We start from the raw sequence: 27,196 nt of genomic DNA on the forward strand, positions 1-27,196 counted from the left end.
TGACTAGTTCTGCAAAGTTTAAACATGAATATTACATATGCAGAAAATATATTATTGTTTTATGATACTTCACTATATTTACATGTGCAGTTCAACTTATATATAACTTCAGATTGAATTTGAATTAGCAAAGCCATGATGATTGCTCTGAACCTTTTACACAGCCTTATTTTCAGTCTCTAAATATATTGACTGAACTATCTATTACAGTCCAGTTTTCCTAGTGTTCTGTTTGGGGTTCTGATATAATTGTGAGTGGCAAGTGCAGCTGCTGGTGATATGACAAAATGCATTATAAACTATTGATGTATAACACTGCCAGATGTATTTTCTTTTCTTTAACCTACCTCTAAAGGTAGACTACCCTAACTTTACTGCTAGGAGGAAAGGGAAGGGAAAAAGAAGGAAATGTGTATGTGTGTGCATGTTTTTATGTACTCCTTGCACATTTTTATACGCAACAGAAAGCTCCCAGAAATGTTTATCTGTTTTAGGAAGAAAATAGAGTTGATTTTACTATTATAGTTCTTCTAAATGAAACATAAACTATACTATGCCTTTCTGTATTATTCTTTACCTCGCCAGTTTGTTGCTAAAGCCAGAGCATTCATGGTCTCTCTCTTTGTAGCTGGACAGCCACTCTCAAAGTCATCTAAATTCTTTTCTGCTACTCATAGGACAGAACATGTGTAGTGCTCAGTAAGGGAAGTTCCTCACCTGCTGTTTTCCAACACATACCAAGGCTTTTCTGGGGGAGTGCTCTTTGCCCAGGCCAAAATAATTCAATAGTGTATGTAGTCATCTACCATTGCTCAAGCCCGTATTTAAACTGCAGCAATGTCAAACTGAATATGATGTTCCATGGATCCCTTGCAATTTGTCTCTATCTTGTTTAGGTCTCCTAATAGAATAGATTGGCTCTTTCCGAAGGAACAAATCTCCAGGTAGATCTTTGTTGTTCTGTACAGAAACTCATGCAAATGGCCAACTGCAGGTTCTGGCAATAAAAGGTCTAGCTGAAAAGGCAAAGGAAAAATTGTATAGCTGAGTCCAGTGCTCATAGCATTATGAGTCTACAAAGTAATTTTAAAACAGATCGAACACCAGTAGAGTTGCCAAAGGTTTTTTTAAGGTGGAAGTTTTTTTTTTTTTTTTTTTAGTAAAAGTAAGGAACAGTTTGCTTATTATAAGGAGCCATTCCAAGTCAGACTAATAAGATGTATTATAAGCAGAGACTTAAACAGTACTGTATTTTATAATTACACAAAGATAGTTATATCATAGAAATTCTGTTTTACTATTTTTGCTACTTTATAATTATTATTACACCGGTCATCTTTTCTAATTATAATTATGAAAAACATGTGGCTTTGTAGAAATGCACTGCAAACCTGTAAAATATAATGCTGAATTGTCCTCTGGGGTTGTTTAACTGTGAAGTTAAAGGTAGAGATACCTGTTAAGCAAAACATGCTGATTTGCTGTTGTGAGCTCTTCTGACAGGGAGGGTAAGTCATCTGTGGGAGTTTCTCTAGCATGTTATGAACCACAAATTAAGAGTTAGAAATTTCTTCCATAGTCTTCCACTACATGATCACGTAACAGTGAGCAAAATGGCATGCTCATTCGCATAGTAATAAAAGTACAGTAATGAAAATGATTGGACTTTTCCCACTCTTATGGAGTGAAAGATGCAGAACTTTGTGGTTATTTTCTTTTCTCAAAAAGCCTATTTTAATGCAAACACACAAAGAAACAGGGTACAGTTGCTATGGGAACACTAACTCTTAATTCTTTGATGTGTGTATGCAGAGAACAACTGTAGTATTTCACTAAGCCTGTCTTTTGCATATAATTTTCTGCACATTTTTAAGGAGTAATTTAGTAAACAATGAGGGGAATGGATGGAAACATAAGAAAGACTTCTATAGGGCATTAAGACTAGCTATCTGCAGTTCCTGTACAACAACAACAACAACAACAAAAAACCCACTTAAAATATGCCCATTTTCTATTTCTTAAAAATTTCCATTCCAAGTAGTCTCCTAAACTTGTTTTACATAATTTCTGTGAGCTGAAAACCCACAGCACTTATGCTTTTGGCTGCTGCAGCATAAGTAGTCTTGAAAACCTGGAAAGAGTGAGGCGAGTTTTGAGAGTCCACTGTCCTGTGTAATGCTGGCAAGAATTAACAGGTATATAGCAGTTGAGATTAAATTCCATAACCATCTGATAACCTGCATCTATTATGTGCAATTGACCTTGCAGACTTCAGCGTGCTCATTATCCTTTTTCCCTATTGCGTCAACCTTCTGCATTCTAACAGTGTTTGAGAAAGGGAACAATCATAATAGATATGTGCCTAAAAATACTTGTTTCTAATTCCATTCTAAATTGCACTTACCTAAGATCCAGAATTAATAATAGCTAGTCCAGCCCTGGGCCAGATGCAAATGGGTAGCTCAGTATCTGCTATCTCTACAAAGAGAAAGCTTGGAATATTCCATGTCCATTAGTGGGTCTGTCTCTGCAATCGAAAAGACAACATCTGTTCATACATTTTTTTGGCTGTATGCATTTTTTCAAAATGTTCATGGGGTTCCATTATGCTCTGAGTTCCATTATGAAACTATTACATTGGAGGTAAGCCAATGTAATTTAAGCCAATTCTTTAAGCAAAAGCTATGTTAGGTTTTCTTTCTTCTTCTTTTTTTTTTCCCCTTATCATTCCTTGTCTTGAAATGATGGCGATCGAGATTTCCAGTTTGACAGATGCAGTAATCCAAAAATTGATCTAATTTATGTAATTCTTAGACTATCTAAAATATTTTCCAATAGTTTTTGGTAGTAAATCTGACCTATCCAGAATATGTAAATATATTAGGCAAGGAATTGTCTCAAACTCCTCATAAGTAATTCATAAGAATTACTTATGCCTATATCAAAAGCTCCTTCAAACATCTTTCTAGATTAAAAAAAAAAACAAATATTTATATTTTGATGCTGTTCCCTGTAGTTACCTGCTATCTATTCTTTCTTTGAATCTCTAGGAACAGAAGAATGTGATAAAGAATATTACCATGTATTTAACATATATGTATTTGTAGTCTACCCTCCCTTGCAGTACAGCCAATATGAAATATTAGTTGTTATCATTGTGTTAGGAAAGCACTGAAACTTTAAAATAATCCTTAATGAATTTGTACAGGATCAGACACTCTTTCCTTTTTTTATCCTAGTCTTTACAAATGAAATTTATAATGATTCCTAATTGGAATTTAATTGTCCAAGAAATTATTGGTCAGTTGCTTTGGGAATTACAAAAATAAATATATAAAACAAAAATGTTATTGACTTCATTGGGCACAGGAAAGTTCAATAATTCTCATTAAATACCTAATAAACCTTAGATAGTCCGACTTAACTCCTGCTGAAATTGAGCTCTGAGTGCTGGATCTCTATTCACTGTTGTCTTAGTTTCTGCTTCTCTTCAAAATACTTGGAATCAAGTGCAGTAAATCTTTCCTGCTTATTTTATTCCTGCTCAGACTTTCATATATCATTGCAGCTCAGTATGGTTTCGAGATGATCAATTGTAGTGTCACATTGAGTAATCACTGAGTAGTTGGGGTGGAAGAGACCTGCAACGATCATCTCATGCAACCTGTCTGCTCAACCAGGGTCAGATAGAGTAGGTTGCCCAGGAACGTGTCCAGTTGGATTTTGAATATCTTGAAGGATATTTATCAAACATCTGTTTGTCATAAATGAAATACTTTGCAGATTGCATAGAGTATCATCCAAATCATATGAGGTGCTTCATACAATGTTCCTCAGATAATCCTAATCTGGCTACCCAATCTTTCATCTTCTGACCTTAGTAGCCTGTATTATTCTCGGAAACACGCAACATAGGATTGTTTAAACACATCATTATTAACCAGTGTTCCTTGCACAGAATGGCAGAGGTTTTATTAAGGCATAGAGGATTACTAGGCATAGATTTTTTGTAAAAGTATAAAATTTCACACTAGAATTTTTTGTTTGTTTGTTTAATATATTTATTCAACTAAGGGGAAAAAAAAAAAGGTGGTGGAGAGTAAAGGAGAAAGGTTTAAAGATAAATTATACATTTTGCTCCAATGAGAAGTGTGGCTCTAGGAATCAAAGACTACTGTAGCCATCATGAGTATTCCTAAATCATGGTTTTCCCCCCTTCTTTACTTCTGTATGTGAATATTTTGTTTACCCAAACCATCGGCACTTTTTTTTTACCAGATGGTAAAAAGGATGGTACTTAGGCCAGCCAGGAAAAAAAACTGCAAGGCAAGTAAAATATTCTCTTGTTCTGCAGGAGGGTTAAATGGGATAGATCCTGCTCCCATAATTTTCAATATAGGCTCTATAAAGGCTTTGGAAGATTGTAAATTAATATCTTTAATCTGACACATGAAAAAGTGAGAATTCGTGCTATAGATTGGAATCTTGTTTTCAATAGTATGTCAGGAATGTGTGTATTTAACAAGAACTTCTCTGTTCTAGATAATTCAGATTGTCAGTGCCATTGACAAAGATGATCCTAAAAATGGCCATTATTTCCTGTATAGTCTTCTTCCTGAAATGGTCAACAATCCAAATTTCACCATCAAGAAAAATGAAGGTAAAGATAAAATGTATGTAATGTGTAGCTGAATAGCCTTGCTTTGTACTGCCTTTTGCCTTCCAGTTACTTTACCAGTTTGTCCCTTGAACATTGTAATGTAGTTGCTTTCTTTAATGGTACCCTAATTAGTTGTTGAGCTAATTCCAATATATTTACAGTAGACAAGAAAAAACTAAAATGAATACTGTTCACTGACTTGCATTAAAGTTGCATCAATTAATTTAATGCTTATTATATTTCTCTTAATTTTGAATTTCCAATAAGATGCACTATAAAATGAAAATCTGAAATATTATCAAATGAAAAACTGAAATCGCAGAATCACAGAATGGTTCAAATTGGAAGGAACCCCTGGAGATCATCTAGTCCAACCTCCCTTACTCAGATGTTGATCCAGCATTGACTGGATATAGATGGGAGCATCAAATTAAATGTCTACTTAAATGCCCAAATGGAGACACATTTTAAGCCTTTTTATTGTGTGTATAAAGATCCCAATATATTTCAGTTAAGTATTTTTGTTAGAAAGACAAATCTGGTATGTTAGGAAAGCCTGAAAAGGCACTTTACACCGTTATGCTTAAGAACATTTCTGGAAGAGCATAGTATTGTTTGGTATTATTGTAGAAGCAGAATTACATTTAATATGAGGGGGAAAAAAAGACTCATGTTACTATTGTTGAGCTATAAATGTAAACTGATCATTTTTCCTGGCACACACATACTTGAAGGTCATGTGATAAAGAGTGGGAATAACCACAAAAATGCTGTCAACTGTGCCTTATATACCACTGTGACAGAATGGGTAGGGTTGGAAGGGAACTTGGGAGACCATATAGTCCAACTCCACTGCAAAAGCCGTCATCTAGACCACATTGCACAGGATTGTGTTCAGGCAATATAAAAATATTTATTTGTACTTGTATATTCAGCAAAGTCTTTTTTTGTTTTCTGTTTTTTGTTTATTTAATGCAGCAGTACCCTATCAGGAATTTTAGCAAAGTTAATTTTCTTATTTGCTATATTTGAAATGATAATGAAGAAAATCACTAGTTAGTGTGTTGTTAATAGGAAGATATTTATGTGTGAGCTGTGTGTGCATGAGTAAAAGTAATGTATGAATTGTAAAAAAAAAAACAGAAAACACTATTTTTATATTTTATTATCCAGCTTTTCCAATCGAGAATGATAACATCACTTTGTTAAATGATATTATAAAAAGGTAATTTCTTATACCTGAATATATCATGGTTTTCCTCTTCTTTTCCTCTTTCTCCCTTGTAGTATTCGTTCTAAGCATATATCTGTCTATATCTATCCTTTCATGTAGGGAAGTGAGTCTTTGTCTGTTTTCTGCACTTACAGTGAAACATTAACAAAAACTCCTCAGACTGTTTCATTATCAGCAGTACTGTTACACAAATGGAGTTAAGCATCCTAAATGTGAGATGGTTTTCTCTGAACAGCATGACAAAGTAAACAAAAGTCTGAACATTTCTCTTTGTGTTTAAATACTTTGCTCATATCACTAATTAGCCTTGTCTCCAGTCTGTTACCCATTGAGGACCCACTCTTACTCCCAATTACAGCCAATGGCAAAATACCTCCTGATCTGAGTGGGAGTAATGAACCTTCCTGTGTAACATGTTTTAGAAAAATAAGTCCAATTTTATTACAAATCATTCTTATACAGATAAACTATAATGCATGGGAATCAGTTAAATGTGTGAATCCTTTTAAAGCATCCAGCTGAAACGTCTTTGGAAGTAAAACAATATATACTAAGTGTTTTTTTAAATCAAAACTGTTAACCAAAGAATGTAGTCTATGGACTACATAGACTCCAATATGATCTCCCATGTGAAACAAATATTCCTGTCAAAGCCAAAATCAGGGTGCAATTTATTTGAGGTGAAATTTTATGTCATAGAAGCAGCATAAACCTTTATTCAGTTACAACACTTAAACACTAAACTTGACCATGTCTTTGTCTTTTATATCTGCAAGATAAGGATGAGTGATAATTTTTGCTGAACTCCAGTGTTCCTGAAGTGAAATAAAGCTCAGAAGTCAAACTCGTAGTCAAAGTACTAATGTGTGTCTGCATTGAACTAACATCATTCGAGGCTTTAGATAGCATTGTGGTAATTACTTTTGCACTTCAAGAAGAAATGACATTATTTGATCTCTTCTGTTGGTACTAGTGTTCAAAATTTGGCATCTGCTGTGGGAAGAAAGCTGTGAAGTGATGTTTCTGTCCCTCATGCTAAAGGATACATATGACACACGTACCTTCTCCTGCTACATGGAACATAAGCATAAGTATGAATTTGAGTCGGTTGCCTATGGCCATTAAAAAAAAAAAAAAAAAAAACAGATTGCTCTCTGGCAAGTTCACATTAGAGTTCAGTGATTAACTATTCTGCCCAAACATACTACAAATCTTCTGATAGTGAACTTGCTATTGACAAGTATTTTTACTTGACTGACACAAGTTCATCAGAAACCAGAAAAAGCACTTCTAAGGTTGTATAGGGTTTTACAGAAATCGTCCTGTGATCCTTAGCAGAATTTGTTCCTTGGAATGACTTACAGGCACTCTAAAAAAGGCTTTTATCTGTTGGTCTGGCAAATTTGCATATTTACAATTCTGCAGACAGGATGTCCTAAAATAACCCATAGAGACTCTACTGCCTTTCTGATGGCTTGGCTAAAAATGTAATCTTAAATGTCATCATACATCTCACCAAATATCTCTAGATCATCTCTCAGCAATCTTTTTCTCATATCTCCTGATCTGTTCTTTCTGCTCTTTTCCCAGATCAAATGTCTGCAACTGAGTATTTTTTTTAGGCTTTATATAAAACAATCTTGCTACCTTGAGCTGTAACGCAAGGAAAGCTGGTCATTTAGCTGGACAGATGCATACACTTTTATCTTTTCACAACAGAAATAATAAAAATTGCATAGCAAACGCATAATAAGTTCATGCAACAGTAAAAAGTATATGATGTTTTCTCTATCACTCCAGGTGAATAAGCCTGTGAGCCCATGACAGATCAAATCCTTGATTATATAAACTCAGATAGGCTGATCATTTTTCATCTGTCGATGTACCGAGTTTATGGATAGAAGTAGGAATGGGAAAGATTAAAATAACTGCTTTGTGTAGTGTTTCTGACAAACTTCAAACCCAAAATAATCAAAGCACTCGGGTAAAAATGTTTAGACAGAATTTGCTACAATTTGTTTTGAATCCTATTTTGAATGTTTTAGAATCTGTAGCTCAATGAGGTTAACCCTTCAAAAATCTGTAGGATTACAGCATAACAGAAAACTGACAGGAACTTAGAGGACTGGTAAGGATTTTGTACCTTCATGGCATCAGTAAATTGAAATAAGGTCTCTGGAAATTGAATTATCATTTGTTTATAGTCTTTTCTTGAGTGAGTGGTCTTCATAAAACACAATGTAATGCTAGTAAATGTAATGCTAGATTTGAACTCTTAATTTGAGCCAAAGTGAATTTGGCATAGGACTTTTACTTCATTTTAGATTGAAACATTATATATACTTCAATGATGAACTTCTATTGGTTCTTTATGACAAACTTAATATTTATTTTCAGTCATACACAGTGGATTTTGTCTCTGATACCTAGAATATTTTCAAGAGTATTTGTGATTGAATGTTAATTTTCTTTGGTCTTTGCATTTAGCAAATTTAATCTGTCACTTATGTCCTCATTGTGATGCTTTGAAAGTAGTAGGCAATGTGCCATATGTTTAAACAGAAGTAGCCTGGTATCATGATCACTCGAAGCACTAACTGGATTCCATACCTTTGTCCATACTGTTGCACATCTTATTCAAAATTTGTTATATCTAATCACCTCCTTGCTGTTTCTAAATGAAAGTTTCTAAACTATTTAGAAACAGCTGGAGAAGGGAACACCTGTAACCTGAATACTTTCTGATATCCCAAATAAGAAAACTAAAAGTAAATGACCAGAATTGCTTAATTAAAGAATTACTTCCTTATCAGGGATTTCTAACATAATAAAACCTGCATTTGTTCACATTTTTTTCCCTGAAAATAATTTTTAGCAACATCTGTCAAATGCATACCTGGAAGATTTGGAAGATTTTTTTCTTTTTTTCTTTTTTTTTTTTTTGGTTCTCACAACAGTAACTTTCATGCTTTCACGTGCTAAAATTAGTTTTTCCCCCGAATTAGTTTCATGGTGCATTTTTCGTAAGTGTTTCTGGCACCGTCTTAGCTGCCAGCTAAAGCTCCCCTGTGTTTTTGATTTACTTTTCTTTCCAAATATCTACCTTGGAGAGTTGAGAGGTGTTGCTGTTATTTCCATGTTCTGCTTCCACTTTGCCCAGTTTCAAAGTTAAGCCACTGGCCTCAGGTACAAACTGCCTTAGCAAGGATATCATTACACCCATCGTTTTTTGATACAGATACAATAAACATTGACAACACCAGCACCCACATGGTTCCTTGGATATAAGCTGTAAATCCTCTTACTCTTCTGCAGCTTCATGCAGTTTTACAAGAGCCTCAGGAAACTTTGTGGCCCAGCTGCCATCCACGCCAGAGAGACTTTCACAATAGCAGTTCTGCAGAGAAGCACATACTTATACACTTCTAATATGTTTAACTATCATCCTCATTTTTATACGTAGGTAATTAGACATTTGAATGTTTTCTTTAAGTATAGTTGTAAAATGTGTGAAGTCAAATCCTTGTTAGCGATATTTTTTAAAAAGCAAAATTAAGAAATATGATCAGGTTGTGTTCTACAAACTGTAAGTAAATATTTTCCTACCATGTCTGCAATTTTAGTGGCATGGAGGGTCATTTGGGAGACTGTATCTAAAATAGTAAAAGAATATGAGTCATAATCTGGGAAACATTATTAATCAAAAATCTCTTAATAGGCCAAGTATTGTCACCTGAAATCACAGGGAATATTACATAGCTATGCACATCCAATGTAAAAGTAGCAGAGTTGAAAATAAATTATGCCTATGCATTAAAAACAACAAAGACAAATTATCCAAGAATCTGACACTTCTGTGCCAGAATCTGTCAGCCACAGACACGCGTCATGTGTCTCCAGGAGCATTCAAAGTGCGGAAAAAATAAATATTTGTGTGTGTATATATAATATCGACCTTTTTCTCAGCTTGGAATTAAGACTGGAGCAGTTTAAATCACAATTTTTATAGAAATCGGATAATAGTGCTATCTGGGATTATTATTATTTTTAAGAAATGATATATTAATAATTAAATGGCTAATATGAAATTATTGAAAGATTTTTTTCTATAAGCTTTTTACTTTTTATTGTAAATTAAGATTTATTATTAAATACTTGAAACAGAAAAGCTTTAGTAAGATATTTTTCCAAGACTGAGTACAAAGGCCTCAAAGGTTTTATCAAAACAAATCATTTGGAAGTTAAGTATTTAGCCTCATGAAACATTTTAGTTCTGCAGTTTCCGACTACTCGCATGTGAAATTCCATTTCAGAAACCTCCTAATTATATTTCAGACACATAATTGCCTTTCTTACTTGAAAAACAATATGTGATTTATAGGCATGAACTACTGCAGTCTATTTCTAATGCACGACTTACACTACACAGCAGCATCCAAGTCTTGTTCTAAGAGTAATGTCTCAAGTGTATCTCAATCTAGGTGCTGGAAAACAAGGAAGAATTAGGATCCAACGAGGTGGTGATAAGAGTACCCTATACCACCTTACCTCTGCCACCCTTGGAGAAGGCAGACAGAGATACAGGCCTGAAAAAGACAGATTGTAGCTTCCAATCCATTAATATGCAAAATGTGGTATTCAGCCAGTGCAAATGCTTTTCCTAGAGCCTTAGGTGATATCTGTGAGACCTTGAAATCATTCATTTTTATAGGAGCCAGAGGAAATCCAGTTCCTTCTTTATTATGTTCAGGTTCCTTCATCCTTAGTCCTTAGACAATTGCCCTTATTGAAACTGCTTTGGGTCACAAACTGTTAGACCATTCTTTGTAGGAAAAATAATCAATTTTCTTATTTACATATCTGACAGAATTCTAAGGTATAATGTCATCCTGTGAAGTAATAGCCTGTGTCTAAGGACTCAAAAAGACAAGCCCTTTCTGCTAATGGTAGAATGATAAGGAACATCAGGTGGGTATCAGTGCTATAAATCTTTAGACTGTTCTTAAAATCTAGAAGACTGGTAGAATTTCAAGTTAATGATACTATTGCCAAGGGACCTCAATGCATTCAAATGAAACTCAAAGGTCTTTGAGCATTGAATCCCTTTTCAATTTCCACTGTATGTTTCCTATTGTATTTGAAGCAATATATTTAACTCTTCTACTGTATCAGCTTACAGCCCTACTAAGCTTTTCCATGGTACAATAGTGTTATTCCCATCTACTCTGAGACCACCAGTGAAAATATTCTCTCTCCATATATCTTTCATGTCTGGTAGCTTTCTGCTATTGACTGTTCTCTGTTATTCCCTGTTCTGTTATTACTTGATGTTGAGTATGAACTAAGTACTATTTGAAGACAAGGATTTATGTTATTCTCTGAAGTGAAGGTTTCATTAATATAGATGGGAGAGTGGCATTTTTCCTCCCTCTATCCTTTGTATGCCTCTTCCTTCACTGACATCTGCTATCTTTCTGCTATCTTTCCCATCTTTCTTCTTGCATGTAGACCAATCTTCTTCTGGACTCCCTTCTCATTAGATCCACAAAACAGTTGAAGACTAAGTGCAATACCTCTACAAACACGCTTTTTAGCTCTATCTGGATGATTTACTCCTCCTTAAAATTATTATGTGCTTTCCACCACTTCTGTAGGCTGAAGAGATTAATTCTTCTTGGTTCACATAGCTGCTTTAGCTGAAACTGAATGTCAGAAAAATAGAATCAACCCTTCAAGGTGTAACTCAGCTATCAACTTCCACCAAAGTTTGACCATTGTGTCTATTCAGTCCATCTGAAACCTTATTCACTCCTCTCCTGTATTCAGGATGCAGGGCTCCAGGCAGACAGAATCTCTCTCTTCTCCGTCCTAAGCCCGGTGTGATCCATCAAGTCTTCATTCAACTGGACAGGCCAACCTGATGGGCGAACCAGCAAGGAAGGGGCCATCTGGTAAGATGCTTGTCCTCTTTTAGGCATCTTTTAGCTCTTCTCCAGCTCTTCTGTGTTCCCCACAACATCTGCACTTATTACAGCTTTGTAGCTGGGAAAATGTTTCTCCTGGAGCATTTCTGTTCCAAATACTATTTAACCTTTCAGCCTTGTTTTAATCTGTCTATCTCTGTTATGATGACTTCTTTCCAACTCTCACAACAAACATCTGCAGAAGAGTTGGCATATTGGAAAAGAAGACTCATTTCCACAGCATCCTCTCCTTGTAGAGAAAGCCTTGTTTTCATCATACAAATCAATCACATTTCAGGAAATGTATGTAAACATGACCCAAAGCAACACAAATGTGAGGGATGAAATACAGGATAATACTATATATATAATATATCATTATGTCTACATGGCAAAAGAGACTTTTACTTTATTCATAATTTATTATTTGTGCTTCTAGCAACATAATGTTGACAAGGCGTCAATTATGTTTCATTTTATAAATCAAGTTAATTAAGAACCAGATGCAATGTGAGTGAAAAAGATCTGAGGTCAGTATTGTGCGCCATATGTATGACAGTGCTTATTCATGATGAGGAGATGGTTTGGACAGCTGTGAATTTTTGTGCTATAGGACTTTTATGATGCTCAGATAGCGTAACATACTTATGTCTCTATTTTTTTCCTACTTTATCTCATTAATTTCTCAATAAAAATGCAGAAAAGTGAGTGAAATTACTTTAATATATTAAGGATAAAATTCATGAAAACCAAACTGAAAAAGAAAAGAATTTGGTCAGTAAATTACCATGAAATGATAATAAGAAACATGGATGAAAGAAGTGATAGAGATAAGAACAAATTAAATTTTCAATATGATTTATTTTCAGAAAAGTAATGGGGAAAAATAATAATTAAATGATGGTCTCAAAATTGAACGGCTCAGCGGACAGAAGAGACTTTTTGGCCTTGTTCTTATTCAGTGCTGAACTTCTGTATTAAGTACTATTAGGACAATAGTAAGATCTACAGTATCTTCTCTCTGAAATTTCTTCCCCAGAAACATTATTCCAATAGTCCTTTATTTTCCAAAGCCTCCCTAAGTGCTTTAAAAACATCAATAATTGAAACCTAACAGCAGCCATGGCAATTATGTGAGAGGATTTCAAAAGAATTTAATAGTGGTATTTGCCTGTGTTTCTATCTTTGTCTACTTATCTTTTAAGGTGGCCAGTGTTGTAATCAAATATGACAGCAAAATACTTCAATTTTTCAAAATATTTTTGCTTATAAAAACTGAAATTAAATTTCAGTCTTTGAATGAAATTAAAAGATAGTAATCCCCATGGACAGTAGTAAATTGCTCTTTCCACTTCACAAGTTTTTTCAGTGTTTTATAATATTTTGATTATGTATGCAGATTAGTAAGATGGGTATTATTTGATCACATTAAAACTGTTATAATGTACATTTTGCTTTAATCTTAGCAGAATAAACCAAATTCTGATCATAGACAGAGAGATCAGCTTTCATGAGTTCATAGGTCTTAAAGCAGCAGGAGCTAGAGGAGAAGTCTGCATAATTTGCTCATCACTGTCATTTGTCATGTTTGCTAGACTTCCTAGGCTCTCTGAATGATGTAGTATTTCTTCTGCCACCTGACAGTTTGCTTTGGAAATATAAGGTGGTGATAAAACAGAAATATCTTTCCCACAAAAAAAAAAATCACAGGATCTGTTGAACAGTAGATTTAATTTTTTAAAAATATGTTGCATCATTTAGAACTGAGACTTTGGAAATCAAAGAATAAAACTATTTCGCTGCCACCTTTGCATAACATATGTTTTTAGGAATGTGTATATGAAAAATAAAATCTCTCTTGCTTTCTGGGTGAGGTGAGTTTTTTGTTTTATTGTATTTAAAATGAATAAAAGTGCACATCAGAACATTTGGATAAACTTCCAGATTTTTAAGCAACTCTCTTCTGAATACATGTTGTTCGGAGACTACCACCAGAGTGCAATTCTGGTTTAATCCCGGGAACTAATTTCTCAAGGGCTTTTTTCAAGAAATAGCTCCTGTGTTGGAAGTGTTCATGGACAACACAGTATGTTTGGTTTCCTGTAAATGGGATTAATTCACTGAGTAGGAGGAATAATGTCCTAGAGCTGAAGATTCTGCTGGGGCTTCTGGCCATCCACCATCTGGTCACATTACCTGGCAGAGATATATGGCACATTACTATGTTCTTCTCTGTTTTCACCTCACTTGTTAGGTTTGTTTTTGTTTTGAACATTGGGATAGTGTCTCTAAGTAGCTAATTGGTAATTATGGTATAAGACCATTTTTCTTCCTTGTTTTACATCTTGTAAATTTATTGGTTGTTCTGGTAATGAAATGGTTCTTTGTTTTATCATGCTCTGAATGAAGGCAGTTGGGGAAATTAACAATTAATTTATTATTCTCCCTAATTGTGTCTCTTCCTTTTGTCAGTTAATGAGAAACTAGTTAGTATTCCCATAGTAAAATTACAGTTGTAGTAAAGATAAAAAAATACACCTCTCTCTTCCACTTGAGGAAGACTCTAAAAAGTGTTAAAAAACCCCACACTTATTAGCTGTTAAAAATTATTCTGTTTGGTAAAGCTCTCCTTTTTTCAGTCTGGGATGTAATAAATCCATCACCAAAGGATACAGACTATCCACCTGGTTCCTCCCATAAGACAGAAAGCGTTCATTTTTCACACTCAGCCTAAAAGCTTGTCTACAGAAACTGTTGCACAACTAACTCTGCAGTGTGAATTAAAAAGACAAGGGTTGTGTTCCAGTCTGCACTCTGCTTTGAGCCAACTACACGAAGGTGTGCAGGAAGGAAGCAGTTGCTATTAGAATCACAGTCATCCTGCATGGTAGGTGCCAATGACATTGAATATTATGTGAAGTCTGTATCTATATATTCTCCTGAAACTATCCGGTGTTGTCAAATGTATTGCATGCCCTTTCCATGCCTCCTTACTGTTTTTAAGGAGTTTTGTTTTGGTGGTGGTTTTTTTTTTTTATCATTTTAGCCGGAGCAAACTTATAAGCAAACTTTATAGCAAACTTTAAAGAGTAATGTAGAAAAAGCCCCATAGCTTCTCTTTTCTTTTTGTACAATTTATGATGTTTTCCCATCAACTTGTGTTTTTATAACTTGTATAGGTGACCCTGTTGTAAAATGAGGCACATTGTTGCTTTCATTTAATTCTGTTTAATTAGGACTGTATTCTACATGGGAAAAATCTAGTAATTATTTACACATTTATATAACTATTAGTATTTAATATTTACATAATAAATGTGGCTAGATGATGTTTGACTCAGGGGCCAGAAATTAGGCAGAGTACATGGTATTCCTCAATAGAAAAATCCTACAGAATAAGTCAAATGCAAAAAAAAAAATATATTGATCTGTTTAGAATCTGAGGAAAAAGGTTAGTTTAAATAATGGTATGTGGGTGCTTGGTGGTAAGTGCTGATTGTTGAGGGAGTGAAGATGGGACCCTGTCTGCAGTGAGATCATAAGCCAGTTTGTAAGTAGAAGAACCTGAAGAAAAGGACCATATGTCTCCTGGCAGTGTTAAAGAGGGAGAGCCAGGGGAGAGCTTCGGAAAGTAACACAGATGCTCACTCGGATCCGAACGAGTGAACTGAGTTGTGGCCTCTGTCTGCCCATGTTAAGGTAGTAAAGTCAGTTTACTCCAGCTTGACCTGAACTTCTCTGTGGGCTCAAGTCCACTTCAGATTGGCTATAGACTAGGGGCTACCTACATTCCCACAGAGTTGCTGCTATACTTCAGTAATTTTGCATACATTTCAATCTACAAAAGAGGAATAACAAAGTCAAGAATAGTCTTACAAGTAGAACTTGGAATGGAGTTCGGTATTGCAGTCATAAAGATCAGGAGCATCAATAATCATGGAATGTCAAAAGGTAGAGTACGGTATAGAATGTTGGACCATCTTGAACATGAGCACTTTTTTTTGCTTTTTTGAATGAATGTCCTAACAGTTTTAAAATTCTTACATTAAAAAAAAAATAAATAAAAAAAAAGAAACCATCCTTGAACTTTTTGGCTTTTTCTGTGTTTTCCTTCAGAACTTTCATTCAGTTTAGCCTAAGATAAAAGCTAAAATCAAGGTTATAGGAAGTCATAAGAAATAAAAATAAAAGTGTTTCATGTAGCCCTTTTGAACTCATCACTCCTTAAACTCACTTAACTCTGTCCTGTAGCTTTCTATAACATTGTAATCCATTACATGTGGCCCTTCTGTAAATTATACAGCACCCCAATAAAGATTTAGCCCTGTGATCTAAGAGCACTCTACAGGAGTGATGGGTTTGTGGCTAAGGAACTGTACTGGAGTTCAGAATAGTTTTCTATAGCTTGGTTATGGGTTTCCTGCATGACTTTGGACAAGTCATTTAATCACTGTGCCTGTCACTGTGACATGCATACACTGCAGATATTCTTTTAAAATGTTCATCTGATTCTCACATATGACATTGATGGCACCTATTAGCAGCTCCCCATGGATCACTAAAGGCTGTGATTTTTGCGAGTGCATTAGGGTGTCTCTTTGGGTTCTTTTGAAACTCCCAGTTAGAAAATATGCAGAAGTACTTCTGCAGCTCAATCAAGGAAATGTCAGAGACCAGTCTAATGATAGCCTGTAGCTGAGGCATTGTTGTATCTTTGATACAAGCTCTAATATTAAACCCAGAGAAAATGAGTTGGGACTGGATTCTGTACATCTTCTGTATAATCTTTACCAGTCCTACAGCATTACTACATTTGTCTTTGTACTACCCTCTTCTATTTTTAAATGAGAAAAGTATTTTTATAGTAAATCAACGTTCTCATATTTTGTGCTTTTCTTCTGCTAACATACAAGACCAAAACAAGTATTTGCTTAAAAGAAAGTGTGGAATTCTATGGCAGTCCATCCAGCAGGACCACTTGCTTCAAAACTTTTTATGAAGAGTTTAGCCTGAATTTGACTCTAGCTAACAACAGGCCAATATGGCTGATATGTTTCATTCTACGCTTGGTTTTAAAGGACTGTTATATGTTCTACTTGTAAAACTGTTCTAAATTCTTATCGTGTGCTGGTGTGAGGTATCCATGCAATATTGGTACAGGGAAAAGTCTTGATTGTGGTATTGAGAAGTAAATGTTAACTTACTTTGTGTGAAACTTACTTAAATGCCAAAATGACATCACATTTTATAACCAGAAATGTTCATGCTTCATTTTTCATTTTCCTTATTATGGAGTTCGTAGTTAAATATTAGCAAGCAAGATTCATTTCATGCACCTGTGTTTGCCTTCATTTTCCTGAAGGCCTTGACCTTCTCCAGAACCTAAAAGCAACCTACTAAGTGAGAAATGACAGATATGAGTGAAGTGAGGAAGCTGAAGTATAAAATAAGGGTGGATGAGATGAAAATCTGAGATGTTGAATACAGTTCAGTGAGAACTGTGGGAACTGTATAGCTCCATGACTGGAGTTTCATTTTTCACCTGTCATTACTACCTATAAGTTGAAATGAGAGATTTTCCATCCTATTTCTTTACCTATTAACAATAAAAACAGTAATATTTCAGATTTAGGTTCATGCTTCTGCATAATAATTTCAATAACAATGAATTTCTATCCTTCTTTCAATGGCTTGTAAGAAATATATAAAATATAATAGTTGGTGCTAGACTGGAAGTGACCATATAGATATGTTTGATTATAGCTCTGCTAGACTAAAGGTCAAAAGAAAGTTTGAGAATACTTAAGAGACAATTATCTAAAGTTCAGACTTTTCCAAAGGAGTAGAACTAGAAATTATACAGACAATTATCTAAAGTTCACACTTTGAAAGGAGAAAGGTAGGAAAAAATTCTATTCTATTCCATTGCTGTTATTTGCCTGTATATTTTTATTACTTCAGAAACTTATTTAGTGCAAGCTCTACATTAGAATAATTTTATGCGATTATTTCTGTTTTTCAAGGATTTTTAGCATGTGAAAGTGGTAAGAAGATGCCTAAAATATTATACTGATCATGCTTTGAAATTCTTAGTAGCACTTTTTATTTCTTTACCAGAAAACATACATCAGTTTAAAATACCTGTTACTGCCTCTGGACCTGTATGGACTGGTTATAAATCAGATAAAACATACTTTAAAAATGGCATCTTTTATTTTCATATTATTGTATTATTTTATTATTATTTTAGCCATCTATTGGAATATGGCATTTATGCCCTACCATAATGATTAGGCAAGAATCAGCTTCCTTGAACACCATAGTTCACAGGAATTTGTTTTGTTTCTTTTGTGATACTCTGTCTTCAAAAGACATCCTCGAGTAAGTATGCATAACATACGTGGCATAACAATTGTATATATACAAGCATGTGTCCATATGTTTGTATATGAGCAAGGTGTGTATATGCATATGCTTGTTTATACATATATGAGCAAGGTGTTCTCTTAAAGAATGTATGTGATGTCTATTTATTCATCCATACTGAAAATACTAAGTTTAACCAGGAAACAGAACTGTTGTATTAACAAACCAATAGCTCATCTTTTCACCTGCTAATGGGTAACACACAAACTCAAAATCATTCCCTTTCAAACAGTTTTATGCTTTAAGAAGTGTTGCAGACTAATGTAAAAAAAAAAAAAAAAAAAAAAAAAAAAAAAGCATCCTTTCACCTTTTTAGATAAACATATATTTCAAATCATTTTTTGGCATTCTTCTAGAGACATACAGGTGAGTATAGCGCCAATCCTAAAAGCTGCCTGTTCCTTTGCAAAGGCAGACACTGAGGAGGGTTTGCTTTGAGATGCCTCTGCTGCTCTTTACATTAGATGAGAAAGAAGGTTGTGAATATTCTATTCTGGTCCATTTGTCAGAATAAGATTTAAACATGACTGTTGACAGTTTTTTTTTATAGAGGAATCTCCAATGTGGGGCCAATAGTAGGGAATGGTTGGGAGTGTTGCTGAAATATTCTCAGCTTTCTTATAGAGCATTTGTAAATATATAGCTGGCATTTCTTTGAATGCAATATACTCTGGTTCCTCTGCCTCTGCTGTCATAGTTTCCACTAAAACTTTTATGATAATAACGAATTACTTGATTATTTCAAGTTTCTTTGTGCAAATGTGTGCCACTTGTGAACCCCAAAAGGAAATGAATGAAATGTCCTTATCTTTTCAGCTATAAAAAATAAAGGCAGTATCTTAAGAACTATGCTCTTGCTGCTCTTTCATTTATGCCAAAGGACTCTTCATATTACAGAGAATTTGCTTTTTAGACTAAAAAATGTACACAAAGCCCCCTCTAGATAATGACTTCAGAAAATAGTTTCAAACATAGCTCTAATAAACATAAAGAAACATATATCTCTGTGGTTCCAGGGTTTCCAGCTGTAAAATTTCCAATTAAAATTCATTCTTTCTTCACATAACACATCTGACACAGATAACAATTTCTACCAGAAAGTCCTTAATACCATTAATGATTTGATCTTACTGAGAACAGTATAAAAGGGATGGAAAAAGAAAGACAGAAAAAAAGAGCTGCGTAGGTGTAGGGTTACACAGCAGGGAAGTCCACTGATCTGAAAATATTAAAGAGATCGTCAGGGAATTAAAGAATTGCAGTGATGTGCATAGAGAAAATGACATTTGAGTGTAAACTATCTGCTTCTGTTTTTATTTTTGTTCTGTCATCTTCCTGTCAAACTTCAGATTGCAGCATACATATCTTGTGCACAGTGGCAGATGAATCCTGCCTGTTATTTTTATGTGCAGAGGTTGATGTCAATGCCATTGAGGTTACTTACGTTTACCAAATACAAAAAATTGCTTTGTATTTCAAGTTCTACATTTGCTTTCTCTTAAAATTTTTCATCCAAGAATCTCTTGAGATGAAGCATCTTGAGTACTCTTGGGAATCTGCAGGAAACCCTTGCCCCTGTGTTAAGCACATCCTCAGTTGTGCTTATTCAGACCACTTTTGCCTGGGAATCAGCTAGAGACCTTGTCAAGATCTGCTGCATTATCATTATTTGTTCCAGCCACGAGGGAGATCCTCCTCTCTCAGCCTCTTTGATGGTTATTTGACAAATCTGCTTGGAGACAGAGCAAGTAGAATTGGACTGAAGAGAAAAGAAAGAAGTGGACTGGTTCTGATCAAGATTTGGGGAAACAAGAAGTTTGCAGTTTTTTATTTATCATGGTAGTGCCAATAAGAACTAGAATAAATGGGAGTGTTTCACAAATTTGTCCTCTGATTGCTCCTAAGTTTTTAATTTTTATCCTTTTGGCAGAAGTCCTCCTTCTAAATTTAAGACAAGAGTCTCCATAGACTACGGCAACCAATGTGATTTAGTAGAATGAAATGTTAGGATTTTCCACCAGAGCTAGTTCACAGTGTGATCCACAGGCTGTTGGGATGTCCTGGTCATTTTTTCTGTGCAGCAACTGCAAACTTAAGAAATGGAGTCATCCACTTATCTAAATGATTGACTTGATTTTATGTTTAGAAAATGGTTGAAAGGCACCTCCTAGAGCTGTCCTTACACTGATGTAAATCTTTGTGATGAGTTAAGGCAATGGTTAAGGTCACTTGTTTTACACCATTTTTGCAGGACAGAATGCACCCCATGTATTTGGAACATCATCAGTGAAATGGCATGAATAGGCATTTCAATTAATTTCAATCTCTTCTCCTCAAAGAAGGTAAAGAATTGAGGGAGGTTCATTTTGATGAATTGACTACTCAAAATATCAGAGGACTCTCTGAACACACCTGAGTGGCCCGAGGTAAAGACTAGTTAGTGTCTTTACTCTTTGCCTGGAGCCGTTTTCCACGGAGCATTAGTGATAGAGAGGGCTTCTTTTCTTCCACATGTTATTTTCTTGTTTTGCTAGAAGTAACATGAATAAATAAATAACCTGAACAGCGCAATAGCGAAAAAACAGCAGCTTAATTGGAAAGATGAGGGGAAAGTGATCAGGCCCTTTCCTGCCGAGCACCTGCTGCCAAGTTAATTCATGCAGCAACACTGGAGGTCGTTCCTGGAGGAGATTCCTGTTCTTTTGCCAGGTCCAAATGCTCTAGGGAGAGTGTCTGCAGAGAGGAAATCAGATAAATTTTTATTGCTAATCAGCTGCTATGATTTATTTTCAAGTTTAGGAGCCTACTAAATAGGGAATCATTTTTCTTCACTTGGGAGTCGCACCTTCAGCAACACCAAGGGATGTTTTTTTAGGAGATGGCAAAGCGGAAGGAATTTCAATCAATCCTGCCTTCCAGCTTGGACAAGGAAGTACTGTAGCAGGGTAATAGGAAAGAACTGTCTATTGAGAGATCTGTGCCTCAAGAAGCCACTGAATGACACAACATTAAATAAATCGGGACCTCCAAGCGACTACAGATGTGACACTATCCTGAATAAGACTTGTCTCAAAGACACAGAAACCTGGAAACTGAATCCCACATATTTTTTACCCTTTGAAAGCTAAAGCAAAGGATTTTAGATACAACTTATGCTTAGATATTTTTAGCCATCCTTATAAATGTACAATTTTGCGTGAGGAACAGATTTTCTGAGTATGTTTGAATCTGAGGGGAGCAGGGCTGTGTTGAGAAGGAAGGGGCTGGTCTCTGAGAGGAATGTACCTTGTTCACCCACAATACATGTGGAAGCCTCTCGTAGTTTGGTAAAGCAGTACACGTTTAAATTCAGGGAAACATCAGTTGTGGCCATTTCAAACTTGAATAGATAGAAAATCTGCATTTCTAGGAAAAAAAAAAGTCTTAAGAATCCTTTGTATTCTGCAAGGGTATTATGAAGTAATCATATTAGTATTGCTTTGTAAAGTTTTTAGGGGAAGAATGTCTTTACAGTATTAGCTTCCGTGTGTTTCCCCTCCTTCCTCGGCACCTTTCTCTTTTTTTTGTGGATTGTAAACTGTGGGCTGCCTGGAACACACATGGCCTGGAAGACACGTTGCCTTCCTTTATGCTGGCATAGTGATCTGCTGCACAAACACCATGAGCTGCCAGAAATGCTCCTGGCTATTAAAGACAGTTGATGCAAATTCAGCATCTCTTAAATTATTTCTTGTTTTCAAGGAAGTACCTGACCAGTACCAAGACATCCTTCTTTTCGTGATGTTTCAGGAATATTTACTGTGGTGTAATATAGAAGTCAAAAGAAAGGAGCTACAATCTAACCCTCCTTCTCCTAAGTCTGATGCACAGCTTCATTTTCCAAATGCCATTATATTCTTCAATAGCACATACACACTTCTGGTCTACGTGTCTGTGAGAATCCTTTTGTTTGTGCTTGTTATATTTGATGAAAGATCACAAGAAAACAAACTAGTAGAAATCAGCATGGTCTCTTAAAATGTAACTCATAATACTCATTTTTTTAAATGAATTTTTATTCCAAGGGGTAAAGCATTTAAAAGCTAAATATTTGTGTATATAAATAAATGGACTTGTCTTTCATATTTGACAGCTCCTTACTGTGGTTTACATCTGAGTATTCTAGCACATACAAGATCACTGATATTTGAAAAGAATATATTGTTAAATGGCTAGAATCATTGAAGTCCCTAGAAAATCTCAGGCATTCAATCAGGAATTTGATTCAGGAGTTATTTGTACATTAAATGAGTGGCTTAGTTCTTACAACTGTGTAGAATAGGATGTTTACAATTACTCTAGATGAAATCAGCTCTGCTCTTCAGCAATCACTTACAATGGCCAATTTCAATTAACAATATTTAGACTATCACAGATTCCATATTGTACTTAAGTATTCAAGGAGTTATATTTTAGTCACTTTCATGGTGAATTGAGAAATTAGTGACTACGAAGGGTTTAACTGAGTATGAAAAGAGGAGAGAACAAAAAGGCTCAGTAGTCACACGCCTGGGTGTGTTTCTAAAGTTAAGTACCTGGATAAGTCTGCAAGGTAAGAATATACCAGACTCACTCTCCCTGTATCATAGGAAACATTTTGTTTTACTATATTTTCATCGATTTGTTAAGACTTACTAAATATTTAGATCATTGATAATTAGGCCTGCAACTCTTAATACCTTAGCCTTTATATTATCCATTAATAAAAAGAAGAATCTTGCATTGCAGAATGGAATATGAGCACAATTTGTGCTCATAATATATGGAACATTTGCTTTAATTGATGAACATGCTTTATTCTAACAATTAATTTTTATGACTGTGACTTGAAAAATGATCACAAATCCTGATGCGAAGAGACTGACTACTATAGGGCTATATTCAGGGAAGAAAGTGTGTGTGGGGGATAAAACGCCTATGTCCCACTCATTCATTTGGGACATGGCAGCCAGCAGAAAAATGGAAGTATTTTTCCATCCTGTACTGCCAGGCTAAGGAGTATGCATGTGTTTGTTTAGAGGTTTTCTGAACTCATTATGAAAAAGCGGTGTTTTAGCAGTTATTTCATGTGATAAAATAATGCCAATTTTCTGTTTTCCAGATAACACTCTCAGCATTTTGGCAAAGCACAGTGGATTCAGCCGTCAGAAGCAAGAGGTGTATCTACTGCCCATCATCATCAGCGACAGTGGAAACCCTCCCATGAGCAGCACCAGCACCCTGACCATCCGCGTGTGCGGCTGCAGCAGCGACGGCATCGTCCAGTCCTGCAACGCGGAGGCCTACGTGCTTCCCATTGGGCTCAGCATGGGAGCCCTCATTGCAATCTTAGCGTGCATCATTTTGCTGCTGGGTACGTAGTCATTTCATAGCCCACAGTTGGCTACAAGTAAGCAAAGAAGTCACAAAATAAAAGAATCCCCCAAATTATTATCGGTTTGGACGTATGTAATATGTGTTGGTACTGAAGGATATCAGGACTGGATCCCTATTGTACTAAGAACTAAAATAAAAACATATAAAGAAAAGTTCCTGTCTGAAATATATAAGTAAGTTTCTTAATTAAAAGGTTGAATTACGAAACCAAAATCAAATCAGATATGTTGAGTAGCAAGGTGAACAGAGAATGTACTGCAGATGATGGAAAATTAGTTACTTGTTACATGTTATTAGAGCTTTTCACTATGCTTTATTATTCTTATTTTAGCAAAAAAAAAAAAAAAGGGAAAAAAAAGCTACATCTTGGCTCCCATGAATGTACTTAATAGCTTAATATGTAATGCTTTGATTAGAATTTTTTTCGCTAATCAGCCTATGATTCTTTCTTTGCAGTCATTGTGGTGCTGTTTGTAACACTGCGAAGACATAAGAATGAGCCTCTAATTATCAAAGATGATGAAGATGTGAGGGAAAATATTATTCGCTATGACGATGAAGGAGGTGGTGAAGAAGATACAGAAGCCTTTGATATTGCAACTTTGCAAAATCCTGATGGAATTAATGGATTTCTGCCTCGTAAGGATATTAAGCCTGATCTGCAATTTATGCCCAGACAGGGTCTTGCACCAGTTCCTAATGGCGTTGATGTTGATGAATTTATTAACGTAAGGCTTCACGAAGCTGATAACGATCCTACAGCTCCACCGTATGACTCCATCCAGATTTATGGCTACGAAGGAAGAGGCTCGGTGGCTGGTTCCCTTAGTTCATTGGAGTCCTCTGCATCAGACTCAGATCAGAATTTTGACTACCTCAGCGACTGGGGTCCTCGCTTTAAAAGACTCGGAGAACTTTACTCAGTTGGAGAAAGTGACAAAGAAACTTGACAGTGGATTACAAACTTCTTCCCTGTTGACTTAACAACCATGTAATATTCTAGGGCCACTGCTGTTAGTAAAACTAATGTGGCTTTTTGTTTTAGAGGCAAGTTTAGCGCCAGTCATCTATAAAATCAACTACATTGTAATGTTGAACCAAAAAAAAAAAAAAAAAGTATATGTTAGGAGGTTAAGTCTTGTGGAGTGTGAAGTAAAGTATGTGGAGTGTCTAGAAGTCTTTGGATATTTGATATTCACTTGGCCACTCTGAAGATGGAGATTTGGATCTTTGATTATCTTCAGTGAAAAGAGTGAGAAGAAAATGGTGCTTTCTTAGCTAACGGACTTGCAGGGATCTTGCCATTGAACAGTATCTCCTGCCAGTGTGTGTAAAGCTAATGGTTTGTTTGCGCATTGCCAACAAAGATCCCACCACAGAAATGGTATAAAAGCAATATCTTGGTCTTCTTAGCAATGCTGAATAGAAATAGCATTGTAAATCCCTACTGGCTTCTACTGTGCAGTGACCATACATTGTACATACAGTAATTGTTGGCCACGTAACCACAGACTGATCATCATTAAATATTGTGTCAAGCCTTAAAATATTCACATGTTCTTAATCCATTCCAGTGATGGGTAATAAATCCTACTAATGTGCAGAGATTCAGAGGCAGGGGTACAAAACCTTGCTTTATAAAAGGATTTTTTTCTAGAAGGATCAATCCTGTGCTTCGTCTTCTGAAAGGAAGGAAAAACAGAAAAAAAGTAACTCCGAAAGGGGATGGACTTACATGTATGAAAGAAGTGCTGATTTTATTGCTAAAGATCGAGTTTATTTGTTCAATCCTGAAATAAATATTTTATTGATGTCCATTACTGCTTTTATTTATTAAGACTGATAATCTGTAGAGTAAAATTATTCAGAAAACTAAATTATATCTGTTACAGTTTTTTTTCTATATATAATGAATGTTTAATACATGTACATTTTGAAAAGAAAAATGACAAATTGTTGCAGGTTAAGGCAGTAGCCTATCCATTTGCAGTAGTTGAATTTTAAGAGAATGCTGGCAGGAATAAAATTTTCCCAGAAAAAACTTTTGACAGTTTTGTATCTTCTTCATAAATCTAGTAACTGGTGTTTTTAATACAAGCACAAACAGCTGGAAGTAAACTGGTTCATGTGAATATTTAAACTATTGACTTTTAGAATTCCACACATAACACAGTACAGTAAAAAAACCCCATGCTTATAGTTCTCCACTGTATTAGAGCAGGAACCAGTGTGTACATAATTTTACTGCTTATGTTATTAGCATTTCTTTTCTATAATATTCATGGTGATGCACCAGGGCTCTTGCACACAGAGAAAGAAATACACTAGAAGCTGCAGCATATTCAATTTGTAATGCAAACTTGCCATTTAGAAGTAGCAACTGTATAATAAAACTATGTATTACATGCAAATCATTTTAATTTTCTACTTTGTTTTGATGCTATATTATTGTTTGTTTATTTACTCCATGTATTGTATCAGAGAAACTCCTGTATTGTTTCCTACTTTGTGAAATATATTTTTATAAATACCTTTCTTGTTAATGCTCTTCTTTCAGTTTTACCTGTACACAAAAGAATCTTGCCGATTAACTTTTTATTACCTGTGGATGCATGTATTTCCTCCCAAATCCTTTATTTAGAAGTCACAATAATGAATACAGTCAAATTAAAAAAAAAAGGCATAGACGTTTGAAACGGTTTTGACAATGCACTGAGGATTAGAGAGGCAGCAGCCTGTGACCACAGGAGTTATGTGGGTGTCCAATTCTCAGTGTACAAGGCTGAAAATCAACCTCATAAAATTTCTTTAAAGTATTGTTAATGAGAAAATCTTGCTGGTTTTAGGGTCCTCAGTTATGCTTAGTCTGCAAACAAGTGTCTTACCACATTATGCCCAACTCTTTAGGCATTTCAAAATGGAAACATTGACATTTGCTTTAGCTATGGCACAGCTGGTTTTACTTATTGCAGTTTGCAAATAATTAGTGCAAAAGCCACTGGTACATGTATTGGAATGGTTTTAATGAAATTAAGGAGGTCTCCAATTCATTTAAGTTGGACTGCATTCCAAATTGTGTCTCTGAATAATTTTATTTAGCAATTTTGGTAATAATATAAATAAACAGCGAAGTCATCAGAGAACAGAAAAGCAGCAGTTTCAGTGAAATCAGATACATTTATCTAGCAGATAGTAACAGCCAAGCACATTAATCACTTGCACCAAGCACCAGGGTGTTCTGCCTTGTTGTCATGTGAAATCTTATAGTAGAATAAATGCAAAAGCCTCATTTGAAAGGCAGACTGAACCGATTTCGAGAGTAAAAGAAGGTGCTGAGAGATACGGATCACATTATTGTTTAGAGTCACATAAGTGTTTAGGACAAGGAGCTCTGATCTTGAGCTGCAGTACACACTGCAGAGCTCCACAAAGCTCCTTAGTAGGAAAGCTCACAAATGGATAACCTTCTGATTGCCTTTTTGATTGAAAGTTCCATCT

The 27,196-nt window shown here is 35.3% G+C and overlaps 1 protein-coding gene and 1 long non-coding RNA gene across 2 annotated transcripts in view; both read left to right on the forward strand.

Moving 5' to 3' along the window:
• Positions 1-26,229, forward strand: part of CDH8 (cadherin 8) — a 129,961-nt gene extending 103,732 nt beyond the window's left edge. Inside the window, exons 10-12 of the mRNA XM_010227416.2 lie at positions 4,543-4,660; positions 23,424-23,675; positions 24,155-26,229. Of these exons, the coding sequence (XP_010225718.1) occupies positions 4,543-4,660; positions 23,424-23,675; positions 24,155-24,648 (864 nt within the window). The 3' untranslated portion in view covers positions 24,649-26,229. The remainder of the gene's footprint in view (positions 1-4,542; positions 4,661-23,423; positions 23,676-24,154) is intronic.
• Positions 1-27,196, forward strand: part of LOC148593462 (uncharacterized) — a 624,849-nt gene that overhangs the window by 268,374 nt on the left and 329,279 nt on the right. The window lies entirely within an intron of this gene.

Source organism: Tinamus guttatus, unplaced genomic scaffold, assembly GCF_059628265.1.
Source record: "Tinamus guttatus ecotype Peru unplaced genomic scaffold, ASM5962826v1 Tinamus_guttatus_pri_ptg000389l, whole genome shotgun sequence".
Classification (NCBI taxonomy): Eukaryota; Metazoa; Chordata; class Aves; order Tinamiformes; family Tinamidae; genus Tinamus; species Tinamus guttatus.